This window comes from Nelumbo nucifera, chromosome 3 (assembly GCF_055504915.1).
Source record: "Nelumbo nucifera cultivar China Antique chromosome 3, China Antique-T2T, whole genome shotgun sequence".
NCBI lineage: Eukaryota > Viridiplantae > Streptophyta > Magnoliopsida > Proteales > Nelumbonaceae > Nelumbo > Nelumbo nucifera.
The window spans coordinates 57,197,044-57,215,251 of NC_142651.1; the positions used below are offsets into that span (position 1 = coordinate 57,197,044).

Genomic DNA, 18,208 nt, shown 5'->3' on the forward strand with positions numbered 1-18,208 from the left:
CTATCTTTGAATTTCTGAAACATGAAAAAAATGGGAAATAACATAACCCAAACTGAATGAAAAAGACTGAATTCCCAGACAGATTCAGAAAACAAATCCTTTTCAGGTACAGGTCAAGTAGAACATCTTTTGTGAAACTTCCAAATGTAATAGATAGGAGTCACTGCAAGGATTGAGGTAAGGTTCAGTATTGCCTGGTTACAGTAAATTAAGTTTCCAGAAGCACATAATAGAGACAGCAAGAGGTCCCTCAAAATAAGACAACGGCAGGTCAGCAGCAGAAAAATAAAGATAGTGGAAGCAACCTAACAAAATGTGTATTGTAAATGCAAATATTTATATACTTGGTGGGAAAATCAAATATTTAAACAATACAAACATGAAAATTTGTGGCATAAAAGAAATTGAGGTTGGTAAGACCACCATGAATTTAAGTAATAATCACGGTACAGAAATAGAGAAAAAAAAAATTGAAAATAACGTACATCTTCATCACAACCAACCTGTCAATTCAACAAGAGCCTCTTGGACCAGCTGCTCCAGCATCTCTCCCTCTATTTGCTTCCCTATTGTATCTACTTCCAACCTCATGACATCCTCCCACCCCCTTCCTGCCACCTCCTTTCTCACAACCTTCTCCACCACCAGGCTGGTGCTGTCCCCGGTTTCAGCTGAATAGCATCTTCCCTCACTGCTATTATACAACTTCTTCACACAGCTCCATACTTTGTCCACAGTCACTGGTGCATCTACTGAAGCCCTACTTTGGAAAGTGCTACACATCCTCACCCATGGGCTCACTTCTGATGAATATCCCATCATATCGACCAGGGCTGCATTGACACAGTCAAATAACAGTCTCTTGTTTGATCTTCTCTGTCTGTGCTTTGCTTCATGCAAAATTTCCTTATCATTATGGAGACTGATACATTTTTCAATCAATGATGGATCCAATGGACTTTCTGGTGAATGCCATCTGGATATTATCATATCTGCCTGTTCCTCATGGTCCAGGCCTGCAGTTGAAAGTAATGCCTGGAAAAATAAAAATTGATCTTGTTCTTCCTCTGCCTCAGAGAGAAACCTAGAAAAGTTTAATGAATTTGGCCTGGAAGCTATTAAGCAAGAATCATCCCAAGACAGGGTCCGTGCAACTGATCCTATTGGTGGGGATTTGTCAATTAAGTTTGATCTAAGAGGGTGAAAGTTCACAGATGGCCCTGTTGCAAATAAGGCAATGCACAAGGTTAGATTAGGTAATAAAGGATTAACTTGTTACCATGGGAGAATCTCAACAACTTACCCTGGTGGTCAGAGTTGACATTTCCAGAGAGCTGTGAAGTTGTGTCTGCATCGTCTTCAAATGGTGCTTCCAACACTGAAATAGGGCTTGGTTGTTCCTGGTTTGCTAGAGATGCTGCCTATAATGTTAAAAAGATCTCACTAATTAGGCAAATTCTTTTTTGAAGAGTAAATAAAAAGAATTTATTAAAATAATAACAGGTACAAGCTGTTTAGGTGTCTAGATAACAGCCTGCAAATCAAAGGAAACATACATCAAAATTCAGTTCAGCCTAACGTGAATTTTCTCTAATTTTCTTAGAGATATTGTCAACTTTAATTTTCTCTAAAATTCAGTTCAGTCTAGATAACAGCCTGCAAATCAAAGCAAATCAAAGGAAGCATAATATAAGCAGATATTGTCAACTTTAATTTTCTTAGAATGAATAACATACAAGTGGTCAGTGCAGACTAGTGGAAGAATGTTTTGTTGATACAAAGATAGCAATCAAGGTTCTCAAAACATATATTCTAGGTATCTAAATATAATGGAAAAAAGGTCATTGATTGCTGAGGAGCATGTATTGAACCTTGAATAACACAACAATAAGAGCAAGCAACAGGGAAGTTGCATACCTCGTATGTGAAACTGCCTTGTTTTGTTCCTACACAGTTGGAAGCCGATGAGGAAGTATGGTTTGACAACACTCTTAAGTTAGATGATAAGCCACCTCCAAGTCCATTATTAGTAACACATTGTGGAATATCATCACTTCTTCCTGGCGAAAGCTGCTTTGCAACCCCTGGTGTCTCTGCAAGGGTAGACTGAGAATGACCTTGAGAGCCAGCCAAGGGAGATGCACAAGATTTTTCTTTGCATGGTTTCTTATTCCTTGAAAAAACTAAGCTAAAAATTTTTCCCTTGAATGATGATATCCCTCCCTTTGACTTTGACTCTTCCTTGGGAACAATTGATTTACCAATATTGGGATCTGGAAATTCAACATTTAGCTCCATACCATAAGCTGTAGAGGAAGCAGGTACTGATCTTGACCTTGGTAGAACTTCGGGAGATACCTCCACACCTTCATTCCTATTCCTGATACCTGATAAACATGATGTTAGTGTCATCAGATCTTGTTCATCACCACAGGATCTGCTGCTAATGGCACTAAGCCCCCCATCAGGATCATCTTCACCAGATCTTATAGAACTCTTTGTTTCAGAAAGAGCAAGCATCTCACCCAATGTACTAGAACTTCTCCGTAATTGTTTTTGCTCTTGGCCACTTCCATTTGATGCCATCATGGCCCATCTTTCTGAAAGCCGCTTCTTTGCTTCCTTGCAAACTGATGACTCTGGAGAATAGGATGCTCGGCTGAAGGAAGAAGACGAGTAGGGACTATCAAACCTGTTGATGTAATCCCATGTATGCCTTGATGTTGGTGTCATGACCTCTGAATCACTGAGATTTCCTTCCTCTACATACTCGTTTGCTGACCTATTGAATGAGCTCTCATCTCCAATGTATCCATTGGAAAACACAGAGGACATCAAAGTCTCATCCCTCCGGTGACTGCTCAAATTTTCACGCATCTGTCGTGTGATCTCCTTTGCTACTTCTCTTGATCCTCTTGCCTCGTCATCTTCTGGTTCCACACAGAAGTCTTTATTTTGTGTCAACCTCGGTGAAGAGGGAGGAGAAGAAACAAGAGCTTTAATGTCATGGGTCTTCCCAGGACTAGGTTTTAAGACCACTATCCGTGTTGGTTGAGCAGAAACATCAACCTTTTGATTGGTATACATAGGATTGCAGCTAGACTTGTCTTTGTCCCACTTATTTGCTTCAAACACTTGCATTTGTTTCCTTATTTGTCTATCATCCTTCTTCTCTTGCTCAGCAAATATGCTATTTTCCAAGGTCTTAGAAGGTCTTAGGACTGTTATGCGTTTTGTCTCAGGAGGTGGTGGAATAGACTGTAGCTCACACAGACGTTGTGCAAACAGTGAATTTGGTTCTTGCAAAAACTTGAGGAATAACTCCTTGTTGGCACTCAGAACCTCCAATGCATCTTGGAATTCCTTAGACTGGCGGAGGTTTTCATCAGTGGCAAGACGTTTGGCTTCAATGAACTTCTGACGGACAAGATCCATCTTTTTCTCATTTAGATTTTCATTATATCTTCCCTTTTGTGGAGATTTATCCATAGTGTTTTTGCCTTTTGGTGATTGCTGCCAGACTTCATAAACATCTTTGTACTCTTTCTGCTCCTGAACTAGACGAGTCTCATGTTGAATTTGCCTCTCTTGGTGCTGATATTTCAGCATTGTCCCTGGTTGAGTAAAAGAATTTGGTAAATAACCTTTTGCTCGGCTTCTCTCTACTGTTGAGTCAGGATGATTTCCTGGAAGTGCATCCAGCCCCATCAACTTGGCAACCACACCAGGCGGCTTTTCCTTAGACTCTGTTTCTTTTGACATTTCTTGGGCTATAAGCATCTTCATGGGTGTTCCCCTTGATTTCTTGCTTGAAGAAGTCCTACTCAACTCGTATCCTATCTGTATGTCCCCAAACAGAACGCATTCTGAGTCAAGATACCATTGCCTTTGGCCATGTGATTTATGATATTATATTGAGTTCCCAAGATAAATAATCATTTTTTGAGAAAAGGAAAAGTTTATTTCCCAAGATAAATCAAGTCATAATTGGTTTTAATAATATACAATTATGGTTCACTGAAATGAGGTTTCAGAAAGCTTACTAGATTATCCTCCATCTGATCTCTGATGGGATCCGACTTCTCTGATCGACTTCTAGGAAGAAAATATCCTGCTCATTAATCAGATTTACATCAAGAACCAATGGAAGATGCTAGCACATAAATATAAAACCAGCAATTCAGAAAAGACATTAATGTGTAACTCCTTTTTTTCCTCAGAAAAGGTGTAGTCTTCTCTAGAAAGGGAATAGTTATTAACTTTTATATCATGAAAATAGAAACTATGTACTACAGACCTTTGAATATCAGCAAGTATATCAGAAATATTGATTAATATCTGTCCAGCCATTTGACATATTTAAGGAATATATAGAAATTGAATTTTTTAATACATACATGTGACACTTAGGAGAAAGGAATTATATAAATTCTTCACAATTTTTTAAATCGTGTCTAATATATGCACCTGACAGGCCAAATCCAACTATAACATGCAAATCAGAAATCCTATGGACAGTAAGGGGCTCCTAGAAATAAGTAATTCTTCATCTAATGGTGAAACTTTCAAGCGACACATTACAGTTCTATTGTCATCAATCCAAAAAAAAAAGGAAGGCATAGTTTCTTGTTTTAATCAATATTGAAGATAATTTTTGTTTATTTATATCTGCATGATTATGTTGTGGCTTACCTAATGCTCTCTATCTGTTAGAAAAATAAAAAGTTCATACAGAAACTATGACAAAAACAGCTACCGTCAAGCCAAATTTGAAAACTATAGACATAAATGAACACAGTGATAGGATTCAGCTTCCTTGAAGTCCACAACATCAAAGGTAAAAGGAAATAAATATATGCAGAGATTACCATCTCGATGTGCTTTCTCTGTAAGCAGCTTGTTTCCAGGTATGCCTGCACTCAAATCAAAGAAATTCACCATTCTTCCCATGCATCCGGGAAATGGCTTATCTAGATCACGAGCTCTTCTATTTTGCATCCCGTTCATATTCATTTCAGCACCTGAGACCAAGATATCACAAAAACAACCCCATTCCACAACTGGAGCAGACCTGTAGCAGAGAAGGATAAGTTAACAAAAACAAAGGCAAAAAAACAAGCTCACACATGTCATCGAACTCTACTTGTCAAGCATCGTGTCAAGAAACAGGAGAGAAACCCAAACAGACAAGGAAAGAACTCCATCAGTAGCATTTACCCACCTTAAAAACTAGGCGAAAAGAATTAAATAGAAAAAAAGAAAATGAGCAGATAGCTGAGAGCTGAGAAGAACCAAATGGTAGATTGAAATGGGGAAACTAGTAAAACTAAAACAGCAGTAATTTTACATAAAAGAGGAACTACTTTTCAAGTCTAGGAACAAGCATAGGGATTCCCAAAAAGATCGATAGAATCTAAAAAGAGGGTATACGCTTGAATGAAACATAAAGCACAGCTGATACTTAGTAGTAAAACCCTTAATTTCTAATTCCCGCAACTTTAGCCAAAATTAATCAGGCAAGTTCTCACGATCCACTTATTACCGGTCTTAATTGAAGCCTAGCCACAAGAACGCATTAGAAATAGTGAAAGAAGAGAAAATTGAAAGAAGAATAAGAATTCGCTTTCACTAAAACGAACCAAACTCAATCAGAATCTATGACCATTTTTTCCTTTAAAAAATGCTGCAAATTTACATGAGAAAACCACATCATGGCCATAAAAAGAGCTAATTGAACTAAAATGCAGAAAAGAAAACTAAATAAATCGGCAAAATCACGTACATTCATCCAAAATGAGGCTAACTGCACCAATATCAACACTCGAAGCCTCAAAGAGAAAAAAAAAATAATAATAATAAAGGATCTTTACAACAGACAAGACCCCATCGATAAAAAAAGTTCGCAATTACCGTAAAAGGGAGGGAATAAACCAAATGAGCACCTCAAAAGTAACTAGATTCAAAACCAGAAGCAGAATCTAAGCCGAAGATCACCTATTAAGTAAAAGCAGAGATAATTACCTAAAAAGACGCATAGTCAAGCAAATGAAAACAATTAATGAATTAAACACTAGATTCAGCCCGAAAAAGCAGAATTCAACTCAAAAAATCACTCCAAAAAGCTGCGGAAAGCATCTCAAAGAATAAGAATCAATTCCTGTACAACAGAAAAAACGAACTCCACTTCGAAAAACGAGATCGGATGATAGGGAGAGGGAGAGAGACAGAAGAGCGAAAAGGAGGAACAAAAGGGAAAAAACTCCTGATCATCCTAAGAGGAATCACATAGCCCAATCCATATCTGACAAAAACAAAAGGTCAAAAATCTCTCAGGGCGCGAGAGAAAGAGAGAATGCGACCTTGTACAACAGGATCTCGGTTACGACGCCTCGGAGTCGCCGGAGCCTGACACTCCGGTACATCAGTACGAGAAACTAAGCCGGAGATTCACCGGATTTACGGAGGTCGATGGTAAGAAGTTGCATGATGTGTTTCATGTGAGACAATGAAGTTATCGCTTATTCTTCTTCTCCCACCGACTTTCTCGGACTCAAAAGCTCCTCATCTGAGAGAGAGAGAGAGTAAAAGAAATACTGTAACGCGAAAAACCAGAAAAGAGAGTGAGAAGCAGAGAAAATTAAAACAGAGAAGATAATGGGAACTTTAGTATCTGAACTTTGGGGGTAGTGTCAATCAAACGTGTCACTTTAATACTCAAGCTTTTAAAAAGTATCAAGTTAATCCAAAACCATTAACGGACGTTAAATATCATGTAGAAGGATAAAAATGTTCCTCATCTGTTTGCACGTTAAAAATGTTCTTTCTCTTCTTCTTACAAAGATATTCCTGGTTCTCTGTTCGGACAGTTCGAAGGTAACCCCGAACCTCAAGTTGGTGTAGTTTCCAAGTTCTGAAGGTATAATACCATTTAATACATTTTTCCGACAAGTCAAGTACTTGTAGCCTAGTTAGCGTATGATGGGCATCGTTGTTGTTGTTCTAGAAAACGGTGCCACATCAGTGTCATATAAGAAAAATTGGTGTTCTAGAAAACGGTCAATCTGTTGAGGACTATTTTTTCATAGAAAATAATGTTCTAAAACATACCTTAGAAATCGAGAAGACATGGATTTGAGCAATGTCAAATTTGATATTTCCTGTAACTGTACTCCTTGCAACCAACATGACAGTGATGTAGATATGGATAACGAGTAAAAGTGCAACAAACGTTTCCTGGAGAATTGATACTAAACAGAAAAGGTTGCTGCACCATTTTCTCAACCCACACATCAGCTGCATCTGTAGTATATACTTAAATTGCCAACGCTCAAAGGATCACTCCTGTGATTGTTGCAACAATCATTTGAGCTTAACTTGAACAACAATCATTTGAAGACAGACTCCGGGGAGAGCTCACCCAACAACTGATTACCACTGAGATTTATGTACAGAAGCTTTGGGTGTACTCCGAAGCCTTTGATATGTTCCCAATGAGCTGGTTTCCTTCAAGCCCCTGACTCTAACTAGTTATGAGCAATTGCGCAAGCAATCAGGTAATGGCCCTGTGAAATGGTGGTTGTTGATTGTCAAATGGTAGACAGAAAAGCCATTACATAATCCCGGCGGTAACTCACCGGAAAAGCTAACATAAGCCAAATTACTACGCTGTCAAAATTCATTCGGAATGCTACCCGAAAAATTGTTGGAAAACAAGGAGAGTGTGTCAAGATATTCAAGGCGAGAGGTGGTGTCTGGCACCTCTCCCTACAATTGATTCGTGTTGAGACCAAGCGTCCGTAATGATGACATGTTACCAATCTCCAGCGGAATCGTTCCAGTCAAATTGTTGTAGAAAAGCTGTAAGAAATCAAGCTTTGATAGATTTCCAATCGTGCGAGGTATATGACCTATGATTGTGAGAGCATTCACCATGGGTCTAGTTGTTGCAAGTTTTTTAGGTTTCCAATCTCTAGGGGTATCACACTTGAGAAGTGATTATTGTAGAGGAAGAGGACAGTGAGATTTGTCAATCTACCAATATTAGGAGGAATTTTTCCCGTAAAGTTATTATTCTAGAGTTGCAAAGATGTTAATGGCGTCCACTTTGTAATGAAGGGTGGATAGAAGTAGAGGTGTAAATTGGGCCCTGCCGCTCGTGGCTTGGCACAAATTTGGACCGGTCTGGCATGATCATGCAGATCATGCTGTCTGGGGTTTTAGGTCCACGGGCCGGTATGGCACAACACAACTAAGCAGGCCATGTCGCTTGTGGTCCGCGGTATATATATATACATATTATATATTTGTATAATAAGATATAGTATATAATATATTAATAAAATAAATATTTTTTTAATTTTATTATTCTAATTTATTTAATTATTGTATATATAAGCAATTGTGTATTTCATATAAAATTAAAATTTTAAGTTTTTTTATCAATTTTTTTAAATAAATAGCTTTGGCCCGATGCACAGCCCAACCTGACCCAAGGCTTGGCCCACGAGTCAGTCTGGCCCGCACAGGCCACGACCCCCAAAAATTTCATCGGGGAGGGCAGCATGGCCCGTAATAGCCCGTAGGGCAGCACGGCACGGCCCACACTTTTCATGGGCTGCCCACGGGCCATGCTATGCCGGATCGGCATGGCCCACTTTACACCTCTAGATAAAAGGTGACCCCAAACCTCAGTTGCTTCTTCTTCTTATTATTACAAAACTGTCATGGATGCTTCAAGGTCACCTTCGATCTGTCCAAAGAAAGAATTAAAAACACCTTTGTAGGAAGAAGAAGAAAAAGAGAGTACTCTGATTCAACCGGGAGAAAAGAGAAAAGTAGAAAAGGGGAAAGAGGGTTCGAAATGTGAGGGGGCTAATTTAATTTTTGTCATTTTGTTCCCTGGTTCAACCGCATACCCAATTAACGGCCAAAACCCCGTTAAAGTTAGTCCATCTATACTTAGTAGACCTGTTCATGGGTCGGATAGCCCGATGGCCCGACCTAGCCTGGCCCGTACCCTGGTCGGGCTTGGTCATGTAATTAGGCCTGCGGGCCTGACCTTGGGCCTAATACAGTAAGCCCGATTGTATTTCGGGCCGGGCTCGGGATTTGTCAAAAAAGCCTAGCCCAAGCCTGGCCTAACCCGACTCAGCATTATATATTTTATAAAATATATAATATGTATTTTATATATTATATAAATAATATAATATTTTATTAATATATATATATATAAATATTTATAATTTAATATATATATTTTTATTCTTTTCTTTATAATTTATCTCTCTCTATTCAGCTGCTTCAACAGTAGTAATAGTAACAATATGGGCTGAATTTCGGGCTCGGGCCCAAGTTGTAGGCCTGATGGTCGGGCCGAGCTCGGGCTCAGGCCTTAAAAAAATCTATTAATATAGAGTGAAAGCTCGGCCTGAGCCTGGCCAGCTCGACCCATGAACATGTCTAATACTTAGGCAATTTGGTCTCATTGGCGGGTTCACATGTTTCGTGAATCCACGGATTCATAGGATGGGGACTCGTATTAATCATGCTTTGAAAAGTCCAGATCTCCTACCCACAAAAACTCTGCCTACATTTATTGCAGCTATATATGGAGAACAATATGGTTTAATCTTCTGCTTTGAAAGCATAATTATTTAATAAAATTAAGATTATTAATTTGATTATTTATGGTTTAATTGTTGATTAAAATATAATTAAATATTTTAAGCAAGCAGAGAGCGAGAAAGGGCGTCCCGTCCGTTCAAAATTCGCATTCTGCTTCCCATAGCACATCCCAACCGTGCATAGGGGACACTTCCCAATGAAAACTGTGGGAGATATTCCCAATGCACGCTGAGATGTGCATGTTGGGCGCGGGTGGGGCGCTCTGTATGGAGCAGATGCGAATTCGTCCGTTCACTGAAGTTACGTCCTTGTCCTTGTAAACTGTAAGCGGGAATCAAATTAATAGGTAGAATTACCGTTGGCTTAGATGACGGAATTGCCCTTGCATTTTGAATGGAATCACGAACGTGTACACATGACACCATAGTAACACCAACACATATTAGACTCATCTATATGCCAATCTGGACCGTACAATTTGGTGGGACTGGATCTTATACTTCTTATCTAATGATGCTTTCTTAGCCATTCATTATTCCCTTTGGGCCCCATGTCACATCTTTTGGACTACCTCAAATGGTACAGTCGGGTTCAGATATCCATGTAACCATAATCGGGTCGAATAATGATCTGTTTGCTAATTGGATCGATTTTGGATATAACCTGATCATAAACTAGGGTGCAAATGTGCAACCCAATTTGATTGCCATTTTTATAATTAACATTCTTTAAGATTTGATATTTTCTTTTTATGGTATATTTATATTTTTATTTCCTTTTCATAGATTCATTCTATTTTTATACCCCTAATATGAAAATGGGTCAAATTTAGATATTTTATTATCTTATTGGATCAAATTCATATATAGCTCAAACCAATTGAGGGATAGCTTAGTTGGTGCGTTGGATGAATTGTCCGAGTAGTGGTGTAGTTTTGATTACATGATTGCTTATATGAGCTTTGTTGATATGATGTTGTATTGTAGGTAGTGATCAATAATTTTTGAATTGGCTTAATTCAACTGCTTATTGATTTGCTTTTTAGCAGATATAGTAGTAAGCCAAACATGTCATTCATCAATTAAGGAGTTTACACCCCACATAATTACTTATTCACTAAAAGACAAATAGATAAGCAATTCAATTCAGCCAAATCAATCATCATCAAATGGTTCCTTAAAAGCATTAAACAGGGTCATAATTTAATTCGGAATTTCTTATTGGATTGGATTCGGATAATACCCTATTCAAATTCAATTTGAATTTTTTTTAAGCCCGACCATAAAACTACTGAATTGATCATGTGATTACAACAATTCAATCTCCATGTCTAAGGGTTGTTTGGTAATTGCTGAATTGGCTGAACTCAGTTGCTTATTGATTTGCTTTTTAGTGGATATAATAATCATGCAATAAAATATTCATGAATAGAGTAGTGACCCCAGCATGTCATTCATCAATTAAGGAACTTACGCCCCACTTAATTACTTATTCATTAAGGCTGTGTTTGGTTTGAAGGAAAAGTAGGGAAAAGGAAATGTAAGGAAACCTTTACAAAATATGTATAGGTTTCCTTATATTTCCCTTCCTTTCCTTACCTTTTCCTTTAAACCAAACATAGCCTAAAAGACAAATAGATAAACAATTCAGTTCAGCCAAACTAACCATCATCAAATGGTTCCTTAAGGCAGTGCTTGGTTTGAAGGAAAAAGTAGGGGAAAGGAAGGGAAGGGTAAGGAAACCTTTATAAACCTTGTAAAGCCTTCCTTGTCTTTCCCTTTCTTTTTTTACCTTTTCCTTCAAATCAAACATAGCCTAAAAGCATTAAACAGGGTCATAGTTTAACTCGTAACTTTAGATGCTTATTGGATTGAATTCAGAGATACCCTTATTGAAATTCAATTTGACCTTTTTTTTCGGCAGCACGACAATAAAACTATTAACTTGATCAAGTGATTACTACAATTCAGTCTTCATGTCTAAGGGCTGTTTGGTAATTGCTGAATTGGCTGAACTCAATTGCTTATTGATTTGTTTTTTAGTGGATAAATAGTCATGCAATAAAATATTGATGGATAGAGTAGTGATCCCAACATGTCATTTAACAATCAAGGAACTTACACTTATTCACTAAAAGACAATAAGATAAGCAATTCAGCCAAATCAACAATGGTTACTTAAAAGCATTAAACAGGGTCATAATTTAATTCAGTATTTTAGATTCTTATTAGATTGAATTTGGATATACTCCTATTCAAATTTAATTTGTTTTTTTTTTTAAAGCTGGACCATAAAACATTGACTTGATTAAGTGATTACCACAATTCAGTCATCATGTCTAAGGGCTGTTTGGTAATTGCTGAATTGGCTGAACTCAATTGCTTATTGATTTGTTTTTTAGTGGATAAATAGTCATGCAATAAAATATTGATGGATAGAGTAGTGATCCCAACATGTCATTTAACAATCACGGAACTTACACCACACTAAATTGCTTATTCACTAAAAGACAAATAGATAAGCAATTCAGTTCAGCCAAATCAACCAATCAAACGGTTTCCTCAAATCATTGAACAAAATTCTAATTTAACTCAGAATTTTATTTCTTTACATCCGTTTGGTGGCAAGAGAGTGAGGATTTTGAGGGATATGTAGTTTGCTATCAGGACAGAACTGAGATTAGGGTAAAGAAGTTCAACCTAGCACAATAAACCAAGCCTTTCAGGTTCATTTTTGGCTGGCGTGGGGCCAAGAAAACTGGTGCCCCACTAAACCCTTTCTTTTTTTTTTTTTTGGAACTCTGATTTTCACTTTTCCCCATTGAAAAGAAAATTGGTCAATGCATCCATGCAGAAGCGCCAAACCAACATCCAAGCATGGTGTGAGAGTGAGACGAGCTGATTCACGGGGGGCCACCAAGAATCCTCAGTGAAATCTCTACCCACCTTTTATTATAATGTAGAATTGACTATGTCTTTTATGTTGGAGACATTCCTTAAAAACAAAATACATACAGTAGACTCTCTAATAATTTTCATCTCTCTCAATCATCTTTCATAGAAGTAATTGAAAATACTGATTTGTTAATGGAATGGAAGTAGAATGCAAAGTGATCAAGTGAAGTTAGGAATTCATTATAAAGTATAAACCATCGAGGTTGTGTTTGGATCAGCATGGAATTGGAATTTTGGAAGGATAATAGAAGGGTTATATTTGGAATTTATGCTACTTAATATATGTGTAAAATTTATGTTATTCGGATCATCTGCCAACAAGATACGTTCCAATACCCTTCCAACATGAACTGCTACCACACATCTCAATCTCATACATGGTGGATCCTAGTTTTTTAATGGGTCCCAGTTTCTTAGTGAGATGGCAGTGTTAGATCATGTTGGAAGAGTTAGCGCGAGATCCCAACTATTTATATGTGGGTGTATGCTGGCCTAGGCTATGCTTGGACACAAACCTAAGCCCAAGCCTGGATGTTTTCAGGCTGAACTAGGCTAGGCTATAAATGATAATCCCTAACTTGGGTCAGACTGTTTAGGTCCAGGCCCGGCATGGGCTCTCTCTTTTATCATATCTGCTAAGCCCGGCCATGATCATCCCAGTACTCTCTAGAAATCTCCATTCTGAAAAAGAACCGGATTAAAAGTGACCCAGATTTTATGGGTGGAAAAAGTTGTGGAATGGAGGGGTGTGAAAGGAATGGAGATTCGTTAAAAGAATTTGGGTAACCCCGAAGTCCGTAGCCGAGCGCCTTAAAAGAGACTGACATGAGAGGACCAAGTGGGCTAGATGACGTGGAGGGGTGGGGACCACCGAGAATAATAAAGAAAGTGATAAGCGGGTTTCGAGGGAGGTTGAAGGCGACAAGTACGACGCGTGACAGGTGGCGTGTCTCCCCTCCAGCATGTTACTGGGCCAATGATGATATGGCACATCAGCCTGACATGTGGGACCCAGGTATACGGATTTTTCGTGATTCGTGATGTATGACAATCGGCCCACTGTATTGCGAGAAGTGTAGACGTCTTGTGTTAACTCACCGGCTCACGTTATCAATCTACGGTGAGTTTCGTTTCGGTTTCGTATCAAGAGCCTCAAAGAATTTAATAAACAAAACAAAGTTTAAAAAAATAACAAAATAAGAATATAAAGCTAATATTCTCCATCCCTGCATCTCAGTAAAATGATAAAATGCCATTCTTCCTATCCGTAAAATCTGAAGTAGACCGCTTTTTTTTTTGAAAAAGTTCTTATAGTTCATCTTTATTCTTTTATTTTTTTTAGTTGTTACCAAAAAAATTATTTTTCATATAGCAGTAGTAGTTATTAGTAATTGATAGATAAATGTTTCATATTTTATTATAAAAATAGTAATAAAATATAATATCAGGCTGGGTGTGGGGGCCTAAAAGCTGTAACACGGCCCAGCCCAGCCTAGCCTGGTCCATGATCATAGACTACAACTTGGGTTCGGCCAACACACAAAAAAAAGGTTAGGGTTGAAAAATGCAAAACCCAATTAGAAATGGGTTGGATAAGGGTTGATGCCTTGAGAAACCCAGCCAAAACAGAACCTAATGTGTTGTACTTGTACACTCTATTATTGAAAAATGTATTGATTTATGTATAGAAATATGTTTATTGTGAGAAGAATAGTGGAGAGGATGGGTGGTGTTTTTTTCCCTAAAATATTACCATAATGTGTATATATAATATGTGAACTTGCATGAATGTGGTTGTGGTAGTTTATCTGTGTATATATTTTCAAGTTAAATAGACAAGTTTCCAACCCATTCCAACCTGATTTCAAGATTCTGTTGGGTCAGGCTTAGGGTTGACCTCAACCCACAGGATAACCTAATCTGGGTTACATCTCTAATTCACGGACAATAGTAGGAATGAAAATGGCATACTTAAATAAGACATACAAGAAGTGGGCCAATCATGAGATGCTATGTCAGCCTGATGCATGGGACCCCGTGCATATAGAGCTGACGAAACACAGGGTGATTGGCCCGATAATTAAATGTTGAACTGTAGAGGACTCGTACTTGTGCAGGAGAGGCATAAAAAACATAGTGCATTGATAAGGTGGGGTGTAGCCCAACAACCTCCTAGTGCCGAGTGCTCAGCTGTTTATGCAAGGGAAGCTCTTTAAATCCTACACTCTTACTAGTACCAACTACCAGATACAAACTGCTGAATCAAGACATCATGGACACTGTATTGCATTCGTCTTCACCTATCAGAATGGAATGGGCCCTCACAATCTCACATGAAACAAAGTTATGATCAAAGCGGTTATTGACACATACTGGTGTTCTGGTACATTAGATGGTTGATGACAAGGTGTTCCATTTTGTTCACTAGTGTTAATGACAGCCAACCCTGCTTCCCAAACTGAACCATGTGAGTTAAGGTTCTACATGAGCCAGAAGAAAAGAATGAGCAATTATTACTTCATGGAGCAAGAAAACACACACTAAAGAAGCAGATGACCAATACTGAAAATGATGTATAGATGTGTATTGATTAAGGGTTGCAATTACATTTTTGTTACTTGACACGGAAAGTAGTTGTAACAACCTTCCAACTGAAAATAGTAAATCTGGTCTACATATTGATAACAGTAAATAGGGTGCTTTTTTTGTCAAGCAAAAGAGAGGGTGTTTGGTGTAGTGTACAGGAAAGGAAAAATTAAGCCAGTTTACTCAGTTGTTTGCAACAAAATCTTTTAATCAAAATGCTTAATGAAAAACATTTCAAAGCATTTGTGAGATAAGAAAGGAACCAGCTTATGTTTTTGTTTTGCCAACACTTACTGTAATATTTTCAATTCTGTTTTTCCTACACCCTTCTGGTCTAGGTCTAGCATCAAGTTTGATGTTCCCTTATCTCTAAGGAGTGCAGGAGATCCATTATTTACCTGACTTTATTTCCTTTCACCCCTTTTTGAAAGAATAGTTCAGAAGCTATTCTATAGATTGCTTGGTAACCATTATTTGACAGATGCATTAAGATCCATGACATTTTGCCGACCATTTGTTTTGGTAATTAGTACCTAAGGCTGTGTTTGGTTGCAGTGCAATTTTATTTGCACTAGTACAAATGCATGGGAGTGCAAATGTAAAAAATGCAAATTCTCGTTTAATTTTGTTTTGGATTTTAATTTATTTTGCTTCATGTCTTAATTTACTACATTTGTATTGCAACCAAACAAAATAAGCTAAAAGTTGAAAACAAAAATAGGTCAGAATTTACACTCAAATCATTTGCACTGCCATGGTTTTGCATCAGTGCAAACTTATTTGCGTTGTAACCAAACACAGCCTTGGCTCAGTTTGGAAGGAGTACAAATACAAATATGTAGAGTATAAAACCTTATATTTTGTATGTATTTGCACTGTACATATTTGTATCCGTACTCTTGCCATTGGAAGGAGTACAAATACAAATATGTAGAGTACAAAACTTTGTATTTTGTATGCATATGCACTGTACATATTTGTATTTGTACTCCTTCCAAACTGAGAGCCTAAATGGAAATATGGAATGATCAATTTAGAATTTTTATTTTCAAAATTTATAGTAACCCATCTCTCCCAATTCCTATTATTAGGCTGGTGATGACCCTTTTATTTCTCAATCTTGTGAGGAGCCTTTAGAGTATAATTTAACATTGACGGGCTAGAAAAGGCTCACATGCTCTCAGTTGTCATGCTATTTGGACTATGATTAGAACTGCAAAGCATATGAACATTCGAGTCCCTCTAAAATGTGATACAAGTGCAACACTCATCTAAAACTTAGCCAGAAGTAATGCCTATCAAAAGCAAAACAAAGAAATTATCAAGCGGGGTGTGGTGATAGAAGATACCTAATACAAATTTTAAACCAGAGCCAATCTTTAGCAAGCCTGAGAAAAATCATGGATCAAAGCTAGGAAGCATCAGATGTATGTCTTCACTATAGTCAGAAGACATTTCTCTTTCAGATTCATCCAAACTTGATCTGTCAGAAAGAAAAGGGCAGGCTTCCTCCTTATTCAGAGATATCCTGAAACTAAAGGATGACAGATCCTGGAACTTAGACATAAGTTCGGCAAAGTGTATTTGGTTCTTTGCATAGCTTGATCTGTCCAGGCAACTTTTGGTTTTATCTCCAGTAAGCATGAAAGAAGATAAACCTTCTGTTTCCTTCCCAACAAATTGGACATCAGGATTGTTTGATAACTGATTTTTTCTAAAGAAATCAGTAATTGAAAGGTTCTTCCATTTGACATCTAAATTGAGACCAGAATGTAGCAAAGTATCGGCATTTGGATAAAGCTTTTCTTTGAATACTTCACTCATCATAGGATTCAAGAGAATGCTGCCCTTGCAGTCTTGAGCAAGATAATTTTCAGAACACAAGGACATCAGAAAATGATTTGGCATTGCAACTGAATAATCTTTTTCATCTGGAAACTGTCTTTCTTTGGGATGACTTTCTGAAAGGAAGTATGGCCATAAACTGATTTTTGGGGAGCAATCAATGGCAAGGATAGATGAAGAGTCATTGTACCATTCCAGTTGCATGGTAGAGAAAGATTTCTGCTTAATCTGTAAAGAATTTGTGTCAAAGTTACTGTTCAAAGTACACTGCTGATCATCTCCAAATGAAGTTGTCCTAGTTGGACTTAGGTCTTCCATCATATCATGAGAAATAGAAGACAAAACTGCTTTGTTTTTCATATCCTTGTCATCCCAACCCAGAAATTTTGTATTTTGCTGTATTCCTACTGTAGGTTCATTTAGAGCATAGAGTTCATCAAGAACTTTGGAACTTAACTTGTGAACTGGGCCAGGTGACTGTTTCCAGAGGTGCCAATGAGAAGAAAAGCTTTCACAAGCAGAGTGCTCAAATTTGGATGGCTCCAACAACTGATCCAGTGTGACACATCCATAATTTGTGACTGATAATTCTTTACCCAGGAATTTTGTACTCTGTTTTGTTCCTACTGTAGGTTCATTTAGAGCATATAGTTCATCCAGCTCTTGGGAACTGAACTTCTGAATTGGGCCAGGTGACTGTTTCCAGAAGTGCCAATTAGAAGAAAAGTTTTCACAAGCAGAGTGCTCAAATTTGGATGGCTCCAACAACCGATCCAATGTATTACCTGGATCAATACCAAAATCTGGTTCTTTCTTGGTGTGCAAAACCGTATTTTTCCCAACATCTAAAATGAAACTAGGTTGACCATGCTTGCACTGAAGAAGAATTTCATTTGCAGACACATTTGAAAGAGAATCACAATCCACTTTGTCATACGGTGAAGGGATGACCTCTCTGGATTGCTTGGACCAACAATCCAATAAACCTTCATCCAAGTATTGCTGAGCTATAGGTTCCATTTGATTTATAGTTGGATCCTTTGACTGTTCCTTGAAGTGGATATCCAAGTCATGAGAATCAAGCAACTGATGTCTGTTGTCCAACTCCACGTGATTTAGACTTTGAACCTTGCAACTCTACAAAAAGTTGATTTTCAGTTCTAGTCCGCAAAAGAATTGATTTCCTGTTCAACATA

General features: G+C 37.8%; 2 protein-coding genes across 4 annotated transcripts in view; both read right to left on the reverse strand.

The window, feature by feature from the left end:
- Positions 1 to 318: 318 nt before the first annotated feature.
- On the reverse strand, positions 319 to 6,679 carry TRM20 (methyl-coenzyme M reductase II subunit gamma, putative (DUF3741)). Of its 2 annotated transcripts, none has more exons than XM_010265689.3 (6): positions 6,360 to 6,679; positions 4,869 to 5,071; positions 4,044 to 4,111; positions 1,918 to 3,840; positions 1,304 to 1,421; positions 319 to 1,220 (listed from the first exon to the last, which is right to left on the reverse strand). In XM_010265689.3, exons 2-6 carry the CDS (start codon positions 5,011 to 5,013, stop codon positions 493 to 495), a joined length of 2,982 nt encoding a protein of 993 aa, XP_010263991.1. In that variant the 5' UTR covers positions 5,014 to 5,071; positions 6,360 to 6,679; the 3' UTR covers positions 319 to 492. The 2 variants fall into 2 exon arrangements, with proteins under 2 accessions (XP_010263991.1, XP_010263990.1); XM_010265688.3 differs by lacking the exon at positions 6,360 to 6,679 and adding an exon at positions 5,783 to 5,801.
- Positions 6,680 to 16,245: 9,566 nt separating this feature from the next.
- LOC104602117 (uncharacterized) overlaps positions 16,246 to 18,208 on the reverse strand; it is a 41,897-nt gene continuing 39,934 nt past the window's right edge. For both annotated transcript variants that reach the window (XM_010265692.3, XM_010265690.3), the window contains exon 7: positions 16,246 to 18,149. In XM_010265692.3, coding sequence (XP_010263994.1) covers positions 16,566 to 18,149 — 1,584 coding nt within the window. In that variant the 3' untranslated portion in view covers positions 16,246 to 16,565. The remainder of the gene's footprint in view (positions 18,150 to 18,208) is intronic.

Excerpts from the sequence above, each read along its gene's own strand:
- TRM20 (XM_010265688.3), bottom strand. Across the intron at positions 3,841-4,043 it reads ATCAGATGGAGGATAATCTA|ATAGGATACGAGTTGAGTAG; the intron begins GTAAGCTTTCTG and ends GGGGACATACAG. Across the intron at positions 1,221-1,303 it reads TGTCAACTCTGACCACCAGG|GGCCATCTGTGAACTTTCAC; the intron begins GTAAGTTGTTGA and ends TATTTGCAACAG.